General features: G+C 41.4%; 1 protein-coding gene across 1 annotated transcript in view; it reads left to right on the top strand.

Moving 5' to 3' along the window:
• Window positions 1–23678, top strand: part of znrf1 (zinc and ring finger 1) — a 183506-nt gene that overhangs the window by 156018 nt on the left and 3810 nt on the right. Inside the window, exon 5 of the mRNA XM_048605990.1 lies at window positions 16137–16234. Within this exon, the coding sequence (XP_048461947.1) occupies window positions 16137–16194 (58 nt within the window). The 3' untranslated portion in view covers window positions 16195–16234. The remainder of the gene's footprint in view (window positions 1–16136; window positions 16235–23678) is intronic.

Here is a 23678-nt window from a genome sequence, read left to right as displayed (position 1 = left end):
ATTCAATGTTGTGGATGGTGGAGGTCAATCAAGCTGGCTGCTTTGTCCTTCATTGTGTTGAGTTTCTTGAGTATCATTGGAACTGCTCCCATCCAGGCAAGTGGAGAGTATTCCATCACATATTTGAAGATAGTGGGCAGGCGATGAGAGATGAGATACTTGCCACAGAATTCATAGTCCTTTGACTTTCTCTTATAGCCACTTTATTTATATGGCTGGTGTAGTTCAGTTTCTGGTCAATGATGACCTCCAGAATGTTGATAGTGGGGGAGTTTGGCAATGGCATTGAATGTCATTGATTTAAAAGGGGGATGATTAGATTCTCTCTTGCCAAGTGCTTGGGTGGCCTAAATATCAGCCCAAACCTGGATGTTGTACAGATTTTGCTGCATTTGGACATAGGCTGCTTCAGTATCCAAGGAATTTGAATGGTGCTGAACTTTGTGCAGTGAACATTCCCACATCTGACCTTATAATGGAGAGTAGAAATAGCTGAAGATGATTGGGTCTGTGACATTACCCTAAGAAACTGTTATAATGATGTCCTGGAACTGTGATGATTGACGTCCAACAATCACAGCAGTCTTCCTTCATGTTAGGTATCGCTGCAACCAGCAGGGAGTTTTCCCAATTTCCGTTGATTCTAGTTTTGCTAGAGCTGCTTGATGTCACACATGTTCAAATCTTGCTGCCTTTTTGTCAAGGTCAGTCACTTACAACTCACCTCTGGAGTTCAGTTCTTTTAACCATGTTTAGACCCAGCCTGTAATGAGGTCAGGTGTTGAGTGATCCTGGCAGATTCCAAACTGAGCATCAATGATCTGTTATTGCTGAGCAAATGCTGCTTCTCAGCTTTTTTGATGACCCTTTCTATCACTTTGATGATCAAGAGTAGACCAACCATGTGGTAATTGGTAAGGGTGGGTTTGTCTTATGTTTTGTGGGCATGATATACTTGGACAATTTTTGGGTAGATACCAATGTTATAGCTATGACATATCCAAACCACCAGAGAGTATCCCATTCGTAGTCCTGACTTTTGCCTTATAAATCACGGAGCGGTATAAGGGAGTTGGGTGGTAAACTGTTTCCTGCAAAATACTCGGTGACCTGCTCTGATAGCCATAGAATCTACATTGCCGGCCCAATTCAGTTTGTGATCATTTGAATTGATTTATTATTGTCATGTGTACCAAGACACATTGAAAGTATTGTTTTGCGTGCTAACCAGACAAATCATACCTCACATTAGTACATCAGTGTATTAGAACAGAATGCAGAATATAGTGTTACAGCTACAAAGAAGGTGAGAGAAAGATCAACTCTAATATGAGAAGTCCATTCATAAGTTTGATGACAGCTGGGAAGAAGCTGTTCTTGAATCTGTTGGTATGTGTTTTCAAACATTTGCATCTTCTGTCTGTTGGAAGAGGATGGAAGAGAGAATGACCAGGGTGGGAGGAGTCTTTGATTATGCTGGCTGCTTTTCCGAGGCAGTGGGAAGTGTAGACTGAGTGAATGGGTGGAATGCTGTTTTTCGTGATAGACTGGGCTGTGTTCACAACTCCCTAACTTCTGGCGGTCTTATGCAGAGCAGTTGCCATGCCACACGGTGATACACTTGGATAAGATACTTTCTATGGTGCGTCTCCAAAAACTGGCTTATAAAAATCTATAAAAGTTAATGATGCCCAGATTGTTGCTGGGGAGATTCTGCAGTAGTAGCGCAATTGATTATCACAGGTATGTTCTAAGTTCTGAATTCCTACTGGTGATGGTTGTTGTCTGCCATTTCTGAGGTGCACATGTTACTTGTTTCAGCCCAAGCCTGGCTATTCTCCATGCACACATTGACTCTTTCAATTTTGAAGAATTGTGAATGGAGCCAAACATTGTGTAGCCATCAGTGAACATCTGCATTTCTGACCTAACAATAGAGGGAGACCTGTTAAGGCTGTTCTTGGGACACTTCAATGATAAACTCCTGCAGTGAAGTCTGGAGCTGAAGTAATTAGAACCCAACAACCGCATCTATCTCACTTTGTGGGAAGTATGACTGCAGTCACTGGAGAGTTTTTTCTTCCTGATTCATGTTGATTTTAGTTTTATTAGAGCTGCTTGGTGTCATGTTCAGATGAATGCTTCTTTGACTTCAAGAAAGCAGCTGCTTTCACATCGCCACTGGAATTCACTTGTTATGTGCATGGCAGGGCAAGAGTGTAATGAGCCTGGACCCAAGCAATCTGATTTACTATCAAAACTAGCTGTTAAATAATGTAAAGTTGTGATACAGCTACCTGTAATTAGGGTCAATGGCTGAATTCTCTAATGACCAAACTCTCAGGCAAAATGAATTATGAGTATAAAGAATAATAGGATGGTACAGTGTGTGAGTTAAACAATAATAAATGAATTGAAAATGTGAGAATGACCCACTTTTAAGACTAAACCATATTGGAAGTAATGAAGACAATACAGGAATGTTAATGGGCAGGAAGGAATAAAAATAAATACACTTGTATAATTTTTCAGATGTTTTCTGTTGTTAAAGTCTGCAATCATGTATTACTATAGTGAGTTCCTCACACTTCAGTGAAATCTGAGACATCACATTAAGTTGTGGAAGGTAATCTCTTATTTCTAGTGGGCAATCTAGTTATTTTCTGTCCAGGTTTTAATTGGGAACTAAAAATTGGCAATTAAGGAGCAATCCTTCTTACTCTGGTGAAAGAGAAGAAAATTTCTAGCAGTTCAGATAATTCAAATCACTCAGTTGTAGTTGTCAGAAGATCTGTGATATACTGCCATCTGTTGTAATTTTGAGAAGGTCAATTCTAAGAGTCTTCTGATCAGTTAAAAGGAAAAAGACTTGCAATCATGTGGTGCTTTATATCACTTAGAATTATTCCACATACAATAAATTACATTGAAAAGACACAAGCAGACTTCAAACAGAAAAACAGGAAACAGCTAAAAGAAATTATACAACTGTATTTATTTTTATTTCAAGCCTTTCTACCCATTAGTTGCAAAGACAAACACACCAGGCATTTTGTTCACATTCGTGCCCCACAAATCGTAAAGCAGTAAATGGCCAGTTAATCTTTTTCTGTAATGTTGGTTACGGACAATTCTTTCTCAGATCACTATGGAAGCTTTCTGCTTTTTGAATTTATTAATATTCACCTGACTCACTGCTATAGGCACTTGGTGTCTCAATTCAGCATCTTATCTGATGGTCAGCCATGAGCATACTGCATTCTGTCAGCACTGGTACCTTCTTGTCAATTCAAACATTGTGCTTATGTGATCTAATGCTTGGGTACCAACCACTGGTGGTTTCTGGTTGGGGTAGAGTATTGCCATCAAGCCTGCTTCCTGTGCTGGTCTAAGGGATTGTTCTGCAGTTTATAGTGGAGGATGGACTGCAAATAAGTATCAGACAAAGAGGCTGTTGTCATAGGTAACAAGTTGTAGTTTACTACATCTCAGTAACTCTTCAGCATATATATTATCTATTACTAGTAAGAGGTAAGGAAAGCTCATGCACTTGCATCAGAAGATCGTACTGGAGTCCGAGCTGGCTGCATGACATCATTAGACAGGGCAGAGCTTAATATAACTCAAACATCAATTTCTTCCAGAGCTGTTACCTTCTACAACAATGCTGCAGTCCTAGAATGGGGCTTGAATCCATTAGCTTTTATTTTGAAATTGAGTGCTACCCACTGAGTCTAGCTGGTATGTACCTACTGAGTATCTACAACCAAAAGCTACTGAAGATACTGTATCTGTTGTTACCACATTGACTTCTATAACTGGGACAGTAGTCACACAACGACTTCGTGTTCTCAGAGATCAAATGAGGCTCTCTGTGCAAGCTAATGGAATGAAATCTAGCCAACAGCATGTTTAGAAATTAAATTACCCTAATGGAAACAGTAACATTTTAAAAGCGCCTTTTTTTTCTGACCTGTAATTAAATGCTGCAGTTTTAAATCCAGATGAAGAATAATATGGGATTCAAGCAATAAAAAGAGTGTACTTATATGCTTACTTACCTCCATCAGATCTTTCTGGTAGGTCCCAATTTCTGAAGTACTTCTGTACAATTATAAATTTCCCCCCAGCCATCAAAAATTAAAACTTGCCTTTAAAAATATCTTTTAAGGCACTTGAAATCATTGCAATTATGGTGGCTTAATTTCTCAGATTGTTAAGTAAATATTGTTGCTAGTTATTATCCAATTGCCTTGAAAAATTGTTCATTCTAGTTGGCAAGATGGGAACCTGTAAAATGAAAACAAAGACTTGCAGTTTTTGTCAATTCGTTCCTGGGATGTGGCCTTCAATGACTAGCTCAGCATTTTCTTTTGCCATTTGTAATTGCCCTTGAGAAGGGGTGGTTGTTAACTGCTTTCTTGAACCACTGCAATCCTTGGCAGATCGGGACTGAGCATTGAAATAACTCCATAGAGGCCGATATCCCATCACCAAGTCACCCTTCGTTTACACACGCATTGTGCACGACACTGGTCCAGCTTCCTCAGAGCCAGCTCTGAGTGAACAGAACCTCTGACTCTCCTGTTTATCTCTGTCAGCCAGGGCCCTCTGATTGGACCAGATTAACAGCCCCAGTCAGGGGACTGATATTGTATGAGGTCCACTTGGCTGACCTTGCTACAGTCACCACAACCACATTATTAGGAAGGGAGTTCGAGGATTTTGACCCAGCAACAGTGAAGGAACCTTAATATATTCCCAAGTCGGGATGGTGTCTGACTTGGAGGGGAAGTTGCAGATGGTGGTGTTACCATGCATTTGCTGCCCTGTCCTTCCAGGGGGTAAAGATTGTGGATTCAAAAAATGCAGTCAAAGTAGTCTTGGGAATTACTGTTATGCATCTTGTAGATGGTACACGCTGCTGCCACTGTGAATTATTTGTCAAGGGATTATGTTTTGAAGGCTGTCAAAGGGATGTTAATCAAGCAGGCTACTTTGTCCTGATGGTGTCGTTCACACTCCTGACTGATACCTTGTAAATGGTGGGCATGCATTAAGTCTGTTCTACCAAACAGCTGTTCAAGGCACCCTTGAATATTGTGGGTTATTCAGATCACCCTTGTTTGTGGGATACAGCAAGTTCAGAATGGCTGTCACTTTTACCTACACAAGTTGCTGCACTCTATGTAATCATTGAATAATGCACTGAGGCATTTCAATGTGATATGGTGCTGTATAAACACAAATAGTGTAGTTCATGTAGACTATAGTTGTTGCACTGAATACTGCTGTTATTTAATAAGAGCAATTCCTTACTGCTACCAGTATGATTCAAACTGCCTGTACCACCACCTGCTGATAGTGTAACGTGTATTGCCTTTCTGTCAAAAAGGGGAAAATACTGACTATTGTAAATCTGAAGTGTTTCTTAAGATGGGGTGTGATAAAGCTACTGTTAGGAACACATTTATATTTATGGACTCTGAAATCTTTTAAAATATGGAACTATTTGGACACTTTCTGGATTGAAACTCAGCAGGAGTTCCTCAGGGTGGTATCCTAGGCCCAACCATCTTCAGCTGTTTCATCAATGACCTTCCCTCCATTGTAAGGTTAGAAGTGGGGATGTTTGCCAATAATGCACAATGTTCAGTGCATTCACAGCTCCTCACATTCTGAGGCAGTCCATGTTCAGATGCAGCATGATCTGGACAATATCTTAACAAGGGGCAAGTAACATTCACATCACACATGCCAGGCAATGACCATCTCCAATAAGAGACACATAATTACCTGGACATTCATTACCATTACCATTGCTGAATCCCTCACTTTCAGAATCTTGGGAGTTACCATGGACCAGACACTCAACTGGACTCACCATATAGATACAGTGGCTACAAGAGCAGGACAGAGGTGAGGAGTACTGCGGCGAGTAACTCACTTCGTGACTTTTCAAAGCCTGTCCGCTCTCCATAAGGCACAAGTCAGAAACATGATGGAATACACCCACATGCCTGGTCGAGTGCAACCCCAACAACACTCAAGAAACTTGACACCATCCGGGACAAAGCAACCCACTTAGTTGGCGCCCTATCCACAAGCATCCACACCTTCCACCATTGATGCTCAGTAGCAGCATTGTGTACTGTATACAATATTCACTGAAGACCCTTAGACAGCACCTTCCAAACCCATGTCCATTTTCATCGAGAAGGACAAGGGCAGCAAATACATGGGAACACGGCCACCTGAAAGTTCCCCTCTAAGCCACTCAGCATCCTCACTTGGAAATATATCGCTGCTTTTTTGGTGTCACTGGATCAAAACCCTGGAAATCCTTCCCTAACAGCATTGTGTGTCTACCTACATCATGTGGACTGCAGCTGTTCAGGAAGGCAGCTCACCGCCACCACCTTAAAAACAACTAGGGAAGGACAATAAAAGTTGGTCCAGCTACATCTTGTGATTGAATTTTAAAAAATCTCAAACAGACTTGAATGGACATTGGAGACACAGTGAAGGAATCTAGTGGGTGTGATTCATGTCAGGACAAACATCATGGGCAAAAAATCCTGTGAGGTAGAATACTATGAAATAGGAAAGAAATTCAATGAGCAAAACGTGAAAGCTATAATCTCTGAATTGATACCCAGATCACATGAAGTTTGGCTGGAGATAAGTAAAGTAAGAAGTGAATATATTGCTCAAGGTGCACTGTGGGAAAGAGGGGTTGTGTTTCTGGGCTAAGAGCACCACACTAGAGCAAAAAAGAATTGTACTGTGGGAATAAGCTGTATCTGATCTGGCATAAGAGAAGGAATCGAGTCGATAGAATAGAGCTCAGGCAGACCTGACTGAGAACATCGCCACTGCCCAGATCCCACCTGCTGGACACCTTCTAAACCTGACCAACCCCCTGCTAAGGCAAATGATTCTGAGATGATGGCTACATGGCCTCAGGTGTGTAAATGTGCAAATGCAGAAACAAATGGCATATCGGGAACCCAGATCCAGGGCATGGAATGGAGAGCCAAGTTCTGGGATGTTCCTAGAGGATCTGAAACTGTTGGTCATCCTGTGTATATGCTGGCTTTAAACGAGTCAATTGAATGAAGCGGTCAGGTAGGGTAGACTATAGTTTGAATTTAAACAAAGGGCAGAGAATAGAGTAATGATCAGAAATTATGCTTTAGACACTTAAGGTAAAGGGAAAACTAAAAGGTCTAATGTAATTAAACCAAGTAGAGAAATAACAAACATGAGCAAAACATTAGAGCAGAATGAGAAGTTAGGGTATATGACTAAAATAAGCATTATTTATGAAAACACTTTTAAAGAACAAATTAAATTAATTGCAGGAACAAATTCGACTTGGAGGTTATGATGTGGTAAGATATTACTAAGACATGGATACAATGCAGGGAACTAAATCTCATAAGCCATGAGATGTGGAGGAAATGTTAGAGGGTCTAGAGTCTTTCTGGTTAAGGATGAAGGCATGTCCATAATCAGAATAAATAGAACATGGGGAGAATGGCGAAAAAGAAAGGAAAAGTAGTACAGTAATGTGGGTTGTTGATTCAGGCTTCCTGATGACAGCTATGATGTAGTAATGTAAGCACGCCTCTAATATAGGTAGTGCAACTTTAATGGAGGAATTTACCTTTCATAGGGATGAGGAAAGCATTAAAGCCCATTTCAGAAAAGTGAACTTCTTGAGTGTGTTAACTCAACATTTGGCATTTCCTGTGTGACAAGATCTCATTAAACTGACACATTAGTAACTAGCCTTCTGCAAATATAAACAAATCTCTATGTTGAAAACAGACAAGTCATAAAAGTCAACAGGGTCTTGAATCACACAGCACCCTATTCCATCGTCAATGCACCATGTTGAAAATAAGCATTTGTTCTTAGAAAAATGGGAAACAAACTTTCAAATAGAGCTGGGTGAGATGGCAACAGTCACCTGACTCATGAGTAGCTGTTTCATGGCCATTGGCCAAGAGGGTTAGATAGGTGATTGACATAACATTTGCCAGCTGCCAAAATAAGGAATATTAATAGGGACAGGAGGGGAGGAAGGGGTATTGGGATCCAGGAAGAAGAGACCCACCATCTCCCGGGGAAAAACCACAGTTACCCCTACATCAATTCAAGGGAAGAACAAAGACTGTTGGTACCGAGACCGTTAAAGACTAGAAGAGATCATCTCAAAAGGATATAAGACAACTGGGACATGGGAGTGCGCTGCATCCACCCCTCCATTCCACAGAACACGGAGATCAGTAAAGCTTACTCATTTGTTTCCTTTCTTTGCCTAATTAACTAATGTACTGCATCTAAACTGCAGCTTCTCAATAAACTATCAGAAAATTGCAATAAATCATCGTCTGCCTGTATAACATCACTGATTATGAACCCTCTAAAATCGACAGTGTTTAGAGTAGTTTTTGGCAAAGATATATACTGGATCCAACAAGGGAGCATTCTGTAACCTGACTTAGTACTGAGTAACATGCCTGATTTAGTTAACAGTCGAACAGTATAAAACCATTTATCTAATAATAGTTATATGATTGGGTTCAATGTGGTGTTCAAAAAGAAGAAATGTGAAACAGCTATTAAAGTTCTAGATTTACATAATGCTGACTACAGTGCATTTAACCAAACAGTAAACTAGACAAATCTGTTAGTGGAGAAAACAATTGATGGGAGCTGTCCAGTAAAGAATTAAATGTGGCAGTGGTAGTTTATCCCAATACCCTTTGTTTCTGTGACATCTGCTTTAGATCAGCTGTCTTTGTGTAATTTTAAGTGGATTTATTTTATATATAATGAATAACATTGTAAAGACCAATTTTATTTGGACTGTGGACTAAAAATTGGAAAAGGAACTGCTTTAAACTAAGGAAGTTGTGTAAGGTGGTGTTTATGGGTTTAAAAAAAAACTGGCACATTCTAACAAAAACAGAAGTTTGCTGGAAAAGCTCAGCAGGTCTGGCAACATCTGTGAAGAGAAAATCAGAGTTAACGTTTTGGGTCCGGTGACCCTTCCTCAGAACTGAACTTTTTACAGCATCTACAGTTCTTTTGTTTTTTATTTGGCACATTCCAAGTTGTACATATAATTTTGTCTGATTCAAGCATTGCCGGGTGGCAGATGCAGGGTGAGGGGTGTGTGTTATCAAGGCAGTTTTGCCCAGAAATAGTTGTTTGATTTATTTTTCAATCAAGACTAGCTCTGTGGGTTCAGGAGACCTCACTACAATAACAATTTCTTGATTGGTTCCTGAGCAAGTGGCTACAACCTTGTGCTTAGACAATACAGGAAAAAATTTCGAGCCTACAAAGAGAAAACATATAAATCTTTCTCTTTCTGTCTTTCCTGTGTGTGGAGAATAGAAAATCTCATAGTAGCCATTGTCACTCATCATTTCACTGTAAATTGCTGTCTGCAAATTCCTTTGTTGAAAGAGAAGTGGAAAAACCACGTTCAGAGTCATTGAAAGGACAAACTCTCAACCAATGGATGAAAAACTGGGAATTGGTATGTCCATATCCTTGCAAATTATTGGTGAAAGACAGAAGAAAACCAAAAGGAAACAACTTATCCACAGCTATGATCCAAACCATTGCCAGAATTGTACTTCTGACCTTTTTTTCCCATCCCTTCTTGTGTCTTGTTTTGTCTCTTTGTGTCTCTTTGTTTGTGTGTGGGAATTTTAAAAAGGAGATTAATTTAGTGTCATGTTACATAATTTTTCTTCATTGACATTGGTTTAAACACAGATTAATTACAATAAATAGTTATTTTCATGTTAATGAGAAACTCTATGCATATTCTTTTAACCTGAATTTGGCATTTGGGTGAAATTGGGCTATTTGGTGTCTTAATCAAACTTCACTATTTAGAGTCATCAAGCTGTACAGCATGGAAACAGACTTACGATCCAACTTGTCCATGCTGACCAGCTATCCTAAATTAATCTAGCCCCGTTTGCCAGTATTTGGCCCATATCCCTCTAGATCCTTCCTATTCATATCCCATCCAGATGCCTTTTAAATGTTATTGTATCAGCCTCCTCCATGTCCTGTGGAAACTCATTCCATACATGCACCACCCTCTGCGTGGAAAAGTTGCCCTTTGGGCCCCTTTTAAATCTTTCCCCTCTCACCTTAAACCTATGCCCCCTAGTTCTGGACTCCCCCAGCCCAGGGAAAAGACCTTGGCTATTCACCCTATCCATGCCCCTCATGATATTGTAAACCTCTGTAAGGTCACCCCTCCACCTCTGACACTCCAGGCAACATTCTTGTAAATCTGTACTGAACCCTTTCAAATTTCACAATATCCTTCCAATAGCCGGGAGACCAGAATTGTCTCGTTGTTCAGCAACACTCCCCAGGACCTTACCATTAAGTGTATAAGTCCTGCCCCGATTTGCCTGAATTAAATTACATCTGTCATGCCTTAGCCCATTGGCCCATCTGATCAAGATCTCATTTTAGTCTGAGGTAACTTTCTTCACTGGCCACTACACCTCCAATTTTGGTGTCATCTGCAAACTTACTAACCATACTTCCTATGTTCACAACCAAATCATTTATATAAATGACAAAAGCAGTGTACCCAGCACTGATCCTTGTGACACACCACAGGTCACAGGCCTCCAGTCTTAAAAACAGCCCTCCACCATCACCCTCTGTCCTCTACCTTCAAGCCAGTTTTGTACCCAAGTGGCTAGTTCTCCCTGTATTCCATGTGATCGAACCTTGTTAACCAGTCTACCATGAGGAACCTTGTCGTACGCCTTATTGAAGTTCATATAGATCACATCCACCGCTCTGACTTCATCAATCTTCTTTGTTACTTCTTCAAAAAGTTCAATCAAGTTAGTGAGACACGATTTCCCATGCACAAAGCCATGTTTCCTGTCCCTAATCGGTCCTTGCCTTTCCAAATACATGTAAATCCTGTCCCTCAGGATTCCCTCCAATAACTTGCCCACCACAGATGTCGGGCTTAACGGTCTACAGTTTCCTGGCTTTTCCTTACCACCTTTCTGAAATAGTGGCACTATGTTAGCCAACTCCAGTCTTCTGACACCTCACCTGTGGTATTGATGATACAGATATTTCAGCAAGAGGCACAGCAATCTCTTCCCTTGCTTCCCTACAAAGTTCTAGAGTACACCTGATCAGGTCCGGAGAATTTATCCACCTTTATGCATTTTAAGACGTTCAGCACCTCCTCCTCTGTAATATCGACATTTTTTTAAGATGTCATTATTTATTTCTTCACCTTCTGTATCTTCGATATTCTTCTCCAGAGTAAACACTGACGCAAAAGACTCCTTTAGTATCTCCTCTATCTCCTGCTGTTCACACATAGGTGGCCTTGCTGATCTTTGAGGGGTCTTGTTCTCTCCCTTGTTATCGCTTTTGTCCTTAATGTATTTGTAGAATCCGTTTGGATTCTCCTTAACCCTATTTGCCAAAGCTATCTCATGTCCCCTTTTTGCCCTCCTGATTTCTCTCTGAAGTGTACTTCTACTGCCTTTATATTGTTCTAGGGATTCACTCAATCCCTGCTGGCCATACCTGACATATGCTTCCTTCTTTATCTTGATCCAAATCTCAGTTTCTCTAGTCATCTAGCATACGCCATGCCTGCCAACCTTGCCCTTTACTCTGGCAGAGACATACTGTCACTGGATTCTCGTTATCTCATTTTTGAAGTCTTCCCATTTTCCAGCTGTCCCTTTACCTGCAAACATCTGCTCCCAATCAACTTTTGAAAATTCTTGCCTTATACCGTCAAAATTGGCCTTCCTCCAATTTAGAAACTTAACTTTTAGATCTGGTCTATCCTGTTACATCACTATTTTAAAACTAATAGAATTATGGTCAATGGACCCAAAGTGCTCCCCCACTGACAACTCAGTCACTTGTCCTGCCTTATTTCCTAAGAGTAGGTTGAGTTTTGCACCTTCTCCAGTAGGTATATCCACAGAAAAAAACGGAAATTTTTCTTGTGCATACTTAACAAATTCCTCTCCTTCCAAGCCCTTAACACTAGGGCAGTCCCAATCTATGTTTGGAAAGTTAAAATCCCCTACCATAACCACCCTATTATTCTTACAGATAACTGAGATCTCCTTGCAAAATTGTTTCTCAATTCCCTGCTGACTGTTAGACAGGGGGTGTGGTCATCCCTTTCTTATTTCTCAGTTCCACCCAGATAACTTCCCTGGACGTATTCCTTGGAATATCCTCCCTAAGTACAGCCATAATGTTATCCCTAATCAAAAATACAACTCCTCCTCCTCTATTGCCCCACTTTCTATCCTTCCTATAGCATCTATACCTTGGAACATTAAGCTGCTAGGCCCATTGATCCCTGAGCCACGTCTCTGTAATTGCTATGGTATTCCAATCCCATGTTCCCAACCATGCCCTGAGTTCATCTGCCTTACCGGTTAGGCCTCTGCATTGAAACAAATGCAGTTTAATTTATCCTACCTCGTTCTCTGCTTTGTTCCTGCCTGCCCTGACTGTTTGACTCGCTCCTTTTCCCAACTGCACCAGTCTCGGATTGATCTCTTTTCTCACTGTCTCCCTGGGTGTGTCTTCTCCCCACCCAAACTAGTTTAAATCCTCCTGATCTGCCCTAGCAAATCTCCCTGCCAGTGTATTAGTCCCCTTCCAATTCGGGTGCAATCCTTCCTTCCTTATACAGGTCACGTCTGCCCTAGAAGAGTGCATTTATTTCGACACACGAGGCCTGACTGGTTAGGCAGATGAGCTCAGACCGTGGATTGGCTCTGCAGGACTGGGATATTTATAGCCATAACAGAAATACGGCTGAGAGAAGGGCAGGACTGGCAGCTCAATGTTCCAGGATACAGAAGCTACAGGCGTGACAGAAGTACAAGGAAGCGAGGAGTGGGAGTTGCCCTTTTGATAAGGCAGGACATAACAACTGTGCTTAGAGAGGATACTCTCAAGAGGTCATCAAATGAGGCCATATGCTTAGGATGGTCACTGTTGGGACTGTATTATAGATCCCCCAAATGCCAGCGGATACTAGAGGAGCAGATGTGTAGAGAGATTGCAGATACCTGTAGGAATAACAGAGTAGTATTGGTTAGAGATTGTAATTTCCCCTGTATTGACTGAGCCACCCAGAGTGTAAAGGGCCTGGATGGGGTGGAATTTGTCAAATGTGTCCAAGCAAGTTCCTAAATCAATATGTAGAGGTCCCTACTTGGGAGAGTGCAACACCGGACCTCCTCTTACAAAACAAGGTCGGGCAAATGACTGAATTATCAGTGGGAGAACACTTTGGGTCCAGTGACCATAACACTCTCAGTTTTAACATAGTTATGGAAAAAGACAGGACACATCCACAGGTTAAGGTGCTAAACTGGAGCAGGGGCCAATTTCGGGACCATAAGACAGGATCTAGCAGCGGTCGAATGGGTGAATCTGTTTGACGGAAAAGGAATGACTGGCAAATGAAGGCTTTTAAAAGTGTGATAACAGGAGCCCAGGGATATTTTGGACCACATACATAGTACCAGAGAGGAGGTGTTCGCAGCGTTAGATCGCATTAAGGTGGATAAATCCCCTGGTCCTGATCAAGTCCATCCTCTGATGTTATGGGAGGCTAGGGAAGAAATTGCCAAGGCCCTTGCAGAGATTTTTGCTTCATCTTTAGCCATTGGTGAAGTTCCAGAAGACTGGAGGGTGGCTAACGTTGTTCCATTGTTTAAGAAAGGTAGAAAGACAAACCAGGGAACTACAGGCCAGTAAGCCTGACATCAGTGGTAGGCAAGTTACTGGAGGGGATACTGAGGGACAAGATCAACCAACATTTGGATAGTCAGGGTCTGATTAGGGATCGTCAGCATGGATTTGTGCAAGGGAAACCGTGTCTGACAAACCTTTGAGTTTTTCGAAGAGGTAACCAAGAGGATGGATGAGGGTAGGGCAGTGGATATTGTCTCTCTGGACTTCAGTAACGCCTTTGACAAGATCCCGCACAGCAGGCTAGTAATGAAGGTTAGGTCACATGGGACCCAGGGAGAGCTAGCTAATTGGATTCAAAACTGGCTCAATTGTAGGAAGCAGAGGATGATGGTTGAAGATTGTTTCTTGGACTGGAGGCATGTGACTAGTGGTCGGTGCTGGGACTTTTGTTATTTGTTATTTACATAAATGATCTGGATGTGAATGTACAAAGCATGATTAGTAAGTTTGCGGATGATACAAAATTAGGAGGAATAGTTGATAGAGGAGAAGGTTATCAAAAATTACAGAGGGATCTTGATCAAATGGGGAAGTGGGCTAAGGATTGGCAAATACAATTCAATACAGATAAGTGTGAGGTGTTGCACTTTGGAAAGTCAAACCAAGATAGGACTTGTACAGTAAATGGTAAGGTCCTGAGGAGTGTTGTGGAACAGAGGGACCTAGGAATACAAGTACATAATTCGTTGAAAGCAGCATCATAGGTAGACAGGGTGGTAAAGAAGGCATTGGCATGCTGGCCTTCATCGGTCAAGGCACTGGGTGTTGGAGTTGGGACTTTGTTACAGTTGTGTAAATGGTTGGTGAGGCCGCATTTGGAGTATTGTGTACAATTTTGGTCACCCTGTTATAGGAATGACATAGTTAAACTGGAAAGTGTGCAAAGAAAATTTATGAAGATGTTGCCTGGACTAGTAGGCCTGAGTTATAGGGAGCGAAACAAAAACAAAGTTGCTGGAAAAGCTCAGCAGGTCTGGCAGCATCTGTGAAGGCAAAAAACAGAGTTAACGTTTCGGGTCCAGTGACCCTTCCTCACAACTATAGGGAGAGGTTGGTCAGATTAGGACTTTATTCCTCGGAATGTAGGAGATTGAGGGGTGACCTTATTGAGGTGTATAAAATCATGAGGGGCATAGATAGGATGAATGCATATAGCCTTTTTCCCAGGGATGGGGAATTGAAAAGGGGAGGGCATAGGTTTAAGGTGAGAAGGGGAAGATTTAAGAAGGACCTGAGGGGCAACTTCTTCACGCAGAGAGTGGTGCGTATATGGAATGGGCTGCCAGACAAAGTGGTTGAGGCAGGTACAATAAGAAACATTTGGATAGGTACATGGATGGGAAGGGTTTAAGAGGGATATGGACCAAATGCGGGGAATTGGAACTAGATGAATGGGCACTAGGGTCAGAATGGACCAGTTTTGGCCAAAGAGCCTGTTTCCATGCTGACTGTATGACTCTGTGACTCTAAGAGATTCTGATGGTCCAAAAATGTGAATCCTTCTCCCCTGCACCAGCTACTCAGCCACGCACAGCATTCATCTGCTCTATTCTCCTATTCCTACCATCACTAGCTCATGGCACCGAGAGTAATCCAGATATCACTACCTCAAGGACCTACTTGTTAAATTCCTGCCTAATTTCCTATATTCTCTCCTCAGAATCTCATCCTTTTCTCTTCCTACGTTGTTAGTTCCAATGTGTACAACGACCTTCTGCTGGTCCCTGTATCCTTTGAGAATACCCTGCATCCTCCTCGAGATATCCTTGTTCCTGGCACCAGGGAGGTAACACACCATTCTGATGTCTCTCTGTCGGCCACAGAAAGGTCTGCCTGTGTCTCTGACAAGCGAATCCCCTATCACAATCGATCACTTGGAACCTGACATACCCCTCATTACAGTAGAGCCAGTCTCGATACCAGAAACCTGGCTGTCTATGCTACATTCCCCCAAGAGGGTATCACCCCCTAGATTTTCCAAAACAACATACTTGTTTGAGATTTGTGATGACTCCAGGAATAGTGAAGCTTAATTTCCAGCGCACAGTGACAATGTGCGTGTAATATATTGTTCATTCAGATGGTTGTGCAGGAGAAAATACGTTTTAAGTAATATAGTGGCGGTTAAATTGATTTTTAAAAATTTTAAAGCCTTTGCAATGCTATTTATATCTGAAAATGAGTACTAAATGCTAGTTCCAGTATTTGTTGCTGCCTATTGTACACTCCTCTGTTACTGAAGACATTTGAGAGAATGGTTTATTTCTTATACCTGTTCATTTTAAATTAATCAACGTTTCTTTGTTCCATCTCAGCTGTTTAGATTCATGGTTTGAAGTGAACAGATCATGTCCAGAACACCCTTCAGATTGACCTCTCCTGGCTTGCAGCTGCTTATGGCCTTCTGTTAAAGGTAAGTAGAGACATTTGTAAATTAAACTTCAGTGCACTGTGATAATGTGTCAAAAAAAAAACTGTTCAGTTTGCTAGTAATTTTACCCAGAGAGACTTAATGAACTGAAACAGTTTCTTGAAGGTGAAATTTGAGCAAGCTAGGGAAGTGCTGGTTTATTTTATGTGTGACATGAAATTAGTTGTGATGGGCAAAATGTGAAAAACAACAGTGTGTCCTTGCCAACAGTGCAAAATTTCAACAGCTGTAAAGTGAGTTCATGTATTTACTTCACACTGGTGGTTCTTAAACAACTTTTTAAGGGAGTGTACTGATACAGACACTTGGCTTGCAAGAAATCATGTTGGTACTGTGAAGATTCTCTCTCATCTGCGCTAGTGTCACCCTGGGATTCATATAGGCATTAATGCAAGTATAACAGTGCTAGGGCTACTCCATAAAATATGTCAAAGTTCCTATAATGTGGAGGTGCCAGTGTTGGACTGTGGTGGACAAAGTCAGAACTCACAACGCCTGGTTTTCTCCAACAGGCTTATTTGAAATTGCAAACTTTCGTGGCACTGCTTCTTGCATCACGACTTCACCTGGCGAAGGAGCAATGCTCTGAAAGCTTGTGATTTCAAATAAACCTGTTGGACTGTAACCTGGTATCATGTGACTTCTGACTAAATCCCCCATAGCCAATCTGAAACCGTCCCTTCTCTTCTGTCATTATCCTGCAGTCAGTCATCTAAGCGCTGAGTTTGGGTTATCAAATGGCACTGTGTCAGGCTTGCCCAAATAAAAGTGCAGAAAGTTGTATTACCATCTAGAGGCCAGTATTATTACGCATAGCATCATTATCCCAGTGAGAAGACTAGATATTGTGATATGCAGAATGTTGGTCTGCAGACAGACACAAATCTGATCTCAATATAAGTACTTTTTTTTGCAAGTTTATAATTTGTTGTCATTAAGTTGGTTTAACCTTGTGCAATTCCACTGTAAGAGACGACCCTTTGGTATGAAAGGGCTACGAAATGTTGCTGGGAATGGAGGGTTTGAGTTATAAGGGGAGGCTGGATAGGCTGGGACTTTTTTCATTGGAGCTTAGCAGGTTGACTGGTGACCTTACAGAGGTTTATATAGGGGACATAGATAAGGTGAATAGCAAAGGTCCTTCCCTCACGGTAGGAAAGTTCAAAACTACGGGGCATAATTTTATGGAGAGAGGAGAAAGATTTAAAAGGGAGCTGAGGGGCAACTTTTTCCACACAGAGAGTGTTAGTGTGTGGAATGAACTGCCAGAGGAAGTGGTAGACGCAGGTACAGTTACAATATTTAAAAGACATTTGGACAAGTACATAAATAGGAAAGGTTTAGAGGGAGATGGACCAAATGCAGGCAAAAGGGACGAGTTTAGTTTGGGAAACATAGGCAACATGGATGAGTTGGACCGAAAGGTCTGTTTCCGTGCTCCATGACTCGATGAACTGATGCCCAAGAAAAGGGAGTTGCATTAATCAGTGATTAAAATCTAGTTTTAATAACTTCAGCCTGAGAAATTGTGCTGTAAAAGTGCACACAGAATAGTGTAGGAGAATGAAATGTTTAGCCTGTGGCATAACTGAAACATGCAATCCCTTAACCATTTCTTTAATTGTGTATTTTTTTAAAATTGTATGCAGAATGTGAATGATGGGGAGTGGTGGTTGTTAGGTACTCCACAGTGCTGCTGGGAAGGGAGTTCCAGGACTTTGATCCAGTCACAGTGAATGAACAACAATATAGTTCCATGTCCACATGGTACATGACTTGAAGAGGAAATTGCAGGTAGCAATGTTCCCATGTATCTACTGCCCTTGTCCTACAAGATGGTAGAGATCCTGGGTTTGGTGAGTCAATGATAGCATCTAGTAGATGGTGCACACTGCTACCACTATGCGTTGGTGGGAAAGGGAGTGAATGTTAAAGGTGTTGGATGGGATGCCAATCAATTAGGCTGCTTTGTCCTGGATAGTGTCAAGCTTCTTGAGTGTTATTGGTGCTACACCCATTCAGGCAGGTGCAGAGTATTCCAGCAGAATCCTGACTTAACTCTTGTAGATTGAGGACAGGCATTGGTGAGATGGAAGGTGATTTACCCACCACAACATTCCTAGCCTCTCACCTGCTTTTGTAGCCACAAACAGTTTAGTTTCTGATTAATGATAACCCCCAAGATGCTGATAGAGGTGATTAGATTCTCTCTTGTTGGAGATGTTGGAGCCTTACACACGTGTGTTAAGACTGTTAGTGAAAATCCATGCCTAGATATCGTCAGGTCTGCTGCATATGGAGGACTTTAATAGCTGAACATTGTGCGTTCATCAGCAAACAGCCCGACTTCTGACCTTAGGATAGTGATTGATGAAGCAGCTGTGTTATAGCTTCACCAGGTTGGTGCTTCATTTTTAGGTGTGTCTTGATAAACACTACAGATTAAAATGTTTGTCAGGTGGAGTCCAGCCGTATGCTTTTCTAGTCAAAATTTTATTCCAACTCCCCAACCTAAATGATTTACTTAGACCCAAATGCACCCACTTACATTTAATTAACAGATAACCATGACCTGTTCCTTAGTTCCACTTGGCCTCAGGCCCTACTAGATGATAACATATCTGATGCGGCTCCTGGCTTGCCCTGCTGCATTCTTCATTGAGCCATAGTTGAATACCCAGCTTGATGGGCTGTTAAACTGGGGGAATTGCTGTGCCTCGAGATAACAGATTGTAGTAAAAATTCTGCTGCTGCTGATTGCCCATAGCACTTCATGGATGCCCAGTCTTGAGTTGCTACATCTGCTCAAAGTCTTCTCATTACACACAGTGGAGTGGTAATGCCACACAGCCTGATGATGGGTATCCTCAATGTGAAAATGGGACTTCATCTCCACAAGGGCACTGTGGTCATTGCTTTTACTGATGATGTCATTAATGGCCATATCTGTGATGAGTAGATTGTATCCCTCACTACCTGCTGCAGACCCTGTCTCACACCAATGACCTTTAGGACTTAGCCAGCTCAGTTAGGGATGTTACTTGGGAATGGACATTGAAGTTTCATTCTGTGTCCTTGCCTCCCTCATGCTTCCTCGAAGTAATGTTCAACCTTGAGACGTATTGATTCATCAGCCAAGGTGATGGGGTGGGAGTGAAAGATGATAACCAGCAGGATGTCTCCTTGCTTATATTTAGTGTCGTGCTTGCTAGGGTACAGGGCAGAGGGCAATTAAGGGTCATCCACAGTGCCATGGGTCTGAAGTCACATGTAGGCTAAACTAGGTAAGGATGGCAGATTGTCTTTATTAAAGGGCATTGGTAAACCAGATATGTTTTAGGACACTGATGGTGGTCAGTATGGCTACCATTAGGCTGGTTTTTAAGTTCCTGATTTTTTTAATTGCATGTTTGCATCAAGTACAATGCAAGCGGATATACCAGCAGTATCGCCACAATTGCAAACTCCAGCATTCTTTTTAGGACAGAAGCTTCAGGAGATTTCTCCATGGTCCTTCAGCGTTTGGTAATTGAAAAGGACCTGATATCTTCCTGACTTTTGTTTTGTCAACAGAAGATGTAGTGTATTCTGAAACTAATATGATGTACTTCACATACTTATAAAAGTATGTCTGTGTGGTGCTGACCCATCACAAATTCAACAAGGATCAGAACAAAAAGAGAAGACTATAAACATCAGAAAGCTGAAATAATACCCCATAAATGCTGAGAATACCCAACAGAACAGAGAATATCTGTAAAGAAAAATGGCCAGGTTTGACTGGTTAGTTGTGTGCCCCACACCAGCACTGAAGATTACAAGTTAGATGGACACTTTATAGAAGTTGGAGGGGACGGAGTCAAATGATTTTCAGCAGCCTTAATTGAAGGCTTCTAATGATATGAAACGACTGGTGAAATAGTGCAGGCATGTAAAGAGACAAAATGCTGTACAGACTGTAAAAAGAAGACAAACAGAATTCTGGGGAATAAGGGAAAATAAACAAAGCAGTTCAAGCTGCACGTGCAGCAGTTATGATCGTACAAAATGTAAACCACAAAATAGATTCACCCGAGCTGCAAAGAGATAACAAATCACTTGCTGCACTTTGCTCTAACAAAGGTTCTCCAACCCAAATGTCAGTTTGTTTCATTCCTCCCTTCTCAGACCTACTGGGTTTCCTGAGGACTCAGAAATAGAGACAACTAGGGTTTAACTTCAAAGACATGGTTCATATGAAGCATTCATCATCATTATTATATTTAAGTGGTCAATGTGTCTCCTTCCTCATCCTGTCTCCATTAAATCTGGAAATGGGCAAGCTGGAATCTAGTTTGAGACTTTTACCATCTCTATCAGTTTTAATCCACCTATTTCTATTGTTAAAATTACTTGTCTTATGTTAGAAACAGTTCAATAACTCCACCAAAATTCAAAAATAAACATGCTGGTTTGTATCCTACCCTACTGTACTCCCTGCACACCTACGACTGTGTTGCCAAATTCTGACCAACGCCACCTACAAGTTCGCAGATGACGTCACCGTAGTGGGACAGATATCTAACAATGACAAGTCAAAACACAGAAGGGAGATAAAGGTCTTGGTGACATGCTGTAGTGAGAACAATCTGTCTGTCAACGTCGGCAAAACTAAAGAACTGATCGTCAACTTCAGAAAGAAAGGAGGAGAATACACCCCCATCTACATCAACGGAACTGAGGTTGTGAGAGTGAAGAACATCAAGTTCCTCGGAGTGACGATAACTGACGACCTGTCCTGGACTTCCCACGTAGATGCGACAGTCAAAAAGGCACAACAACGCCTCTTCTTCCTCGGGCAGCTCAGGAAATTTGGCATGTCCATAAGGTCCCTCACCAACTTCTACAGACGCACCATTGAAAGCATACTGTCTGGGTGCATTACGGCCTGGTATGGCAACTGCTCTACCCAGGACTGTAAGAAACTCCAGAAGGTGGTGTGCACAGCCCAGACCATCACAGAAGCCAACCTTTCATCCATGGACTCCATTTACATGGCTCGCTGCTGCGGAAAGGCTGCCAACATCATCAGAGACCCATCACACCCCGGTAATGACCTCCCACAACCTCTTCCATCAGGCAGAAGGTACAGAAGCCTGAACACACACATGAGCTGGTTCAGGAACAGTTTCTTTCCGGCTGTTATCGGACGGTTGAATGGTTTCTAGTCTCAAATAATGTAACCTGTATGCCTCTCAGTCTTTCTGATCTGTACATCCTTTGCTTGCTGTGATCTGTGTGTACCGCTCATAAAGTTTTTCACTGTGTTTCGGTACATGTGACAATAAAATCAATCAACCATCAGCCAAATAATTAAGTTGATCAAACATTTGAGGCGGGCCAGGGAAGAGATGGGCCTAAAGGGATAGCTGGCTTCAAGTATATGTAGATAGATTGTAAATGGATTGTTTACAATGTTACAAAGTGGCTTTTTACTTTGCACTCGTTTGAATAATCACACTTTAAATATTAATTTCCAGCATGAATATTGTCTCATGAATATGTTATAAATCAATGTAACACTTATGAAACAAATCACAATGAAGCATCAAACCCTTAAATGTTTGTTGTGGTGCCTGAAACTTCATAGGCTATGTGCAGCATTCAGTGGTGTTAGCATTTATTGGCTTTTGTTTATAATTACTTGGAACTGTTAATTCCTTGCACAGATTGCACAAATGTCAGTATGTAATGTATGGGATAATGAGGGGCAAAAGTGTACGTGTGACCAACTCGTTCATATGTGTGATCATTTAAATAGTTTTCACATTGCTGTGTGCACAGTGACTGCAAAAGACCAATTTGTGTGCAATCTGTGCAGGAACCTTCAAATGCACAGCTTAGAGGGAGCATTGGTACGTGTATTATGAAATAATATGTTCTGTCTTGTAAATTATGAAGACTCAGAACATGAATTAGCTACAATTTAAACAATTTAGAATATATTCACTCACAATCTATTCCTATCTGGTTAGAATTATGTAAAAGCAGATTAGCCATTTGGTGTAAATCCTGTCTACTTCAAAAGGACATTGGTGGAGTGTGTGGTCGGGTGGCAGGTGAGTTTCAATGCAAGGGAATATGCCGTGGTACATTTTGGTACAAAGAACGTGGAGAGAGAGTTTAAAATAAAATGTACTATTCGAAACAGAGTGCTGGATTAGAGACACCTTGGTGTATATTTGCATAAGTAATTAAAAATGACAGGACATGTAGAGAAGAAATTAATAAACCATACAATGCCCTCGGTGTCATTTAATAGGGGCATAGAGTACAAGACCAGAGAAGTTATGCTCAACTTGTATAAGATACTGGTTAGACCTCAGCTGGAGTATTTTATACAGTTCTAGGTGCCACACCTTAAGAAGGATGTGAGTGCATTGGAGAGAGTACAGAAGGGGTTTACAAGAATGTCTCCAGGAATGCGAAACTTCAGTAATGAGGATAGTTTGGAGACGTTGGGACTGTTTTGGTTGGAGAGGAGAAGACTAAACAGAGATTCAGTAGAGGTTTTCAAAATCGGTAGGTGGTTGAACAGATAGGGCAAAACTGTTCTCACAGAGGATCAGGAACCAGAGGGCACAAGTTTAAAGTGTTTTACAAAAAAAAGCCAACGAGAGAACTTTTTCACATGGCGAATAGTGAGTGTATGGAATGCACTGGAAATGTGATGGACGCAGGTTCAGTTGAGGCATCAAGAGGGCATTAGATAATTGTTTAAATAGTAACAATTAGCAGTGTTACAAGGAAAAGGCAAGAGACTGGCACAAAGTTAAAATGCAGAGAGCCAGTGTTAGCACAATGGGCTGAATGGCTGTCTTCGGCACCGTAACAAATCTATGATCCTGTGACACTTTGCAATCCATAAAGGAATTCATCCAGATACAATGATGAAACTAATACTGATTGATTAAAAGCACAGAACTCCAATATTTAACACATTTATAAATCTCGAGTCATATCTTCTTTGTTGTCCTTGTATCTGTTTATTTCTCCCTCCCCTTCTTTAACCATTCGGAGAGGACTCTCCACCATTGTTTGTTCCATTCTTGGCTTGTTGGGGAAAAAAAAATTCAGCTATCCTGTGCTAACCCAGCAGGTTGAATGTGCTGCTTAAGGTGCAAGCTCTCTCGTGGGTTTGAATATAATCTCTTCCACGTGCTCAATTTTGAATTTAATTACTGCCATTTTGAGGCAAGCCTTGCATGTGAGGGATGCACAATTTTTGGAATAGTCGCTGTAAGCCTTGCACATACAGTGGGTAGATCAGCAACCTATTCTGCTTTGTACTGAAAAAGATTAAAAACCATGGTTTAAGAGGATGAAATTTCACCTATAAAGAAACACTCAACATTCCTGGTTTGCACTTCTGTTTACTTGAATCCTG

This window comes from Rhincodon typus, chromosome 15 (genome assembly GCF_021869965.1).
Source record: "Rhincodon typus isolate 14 chromosome 15, sRhiTyp1.1, whole genome shotgun sequence".
Lineage (NCBI taxonomy): Eukaryota > Metazoa > Chordata > Chondrichthyes > Orectolobiformes > Rhincodontidae > Rhincodon > Rhincodon typus.
This window is presented reverse-complemented; position numbering and strand designations above follow the sequence as displayed.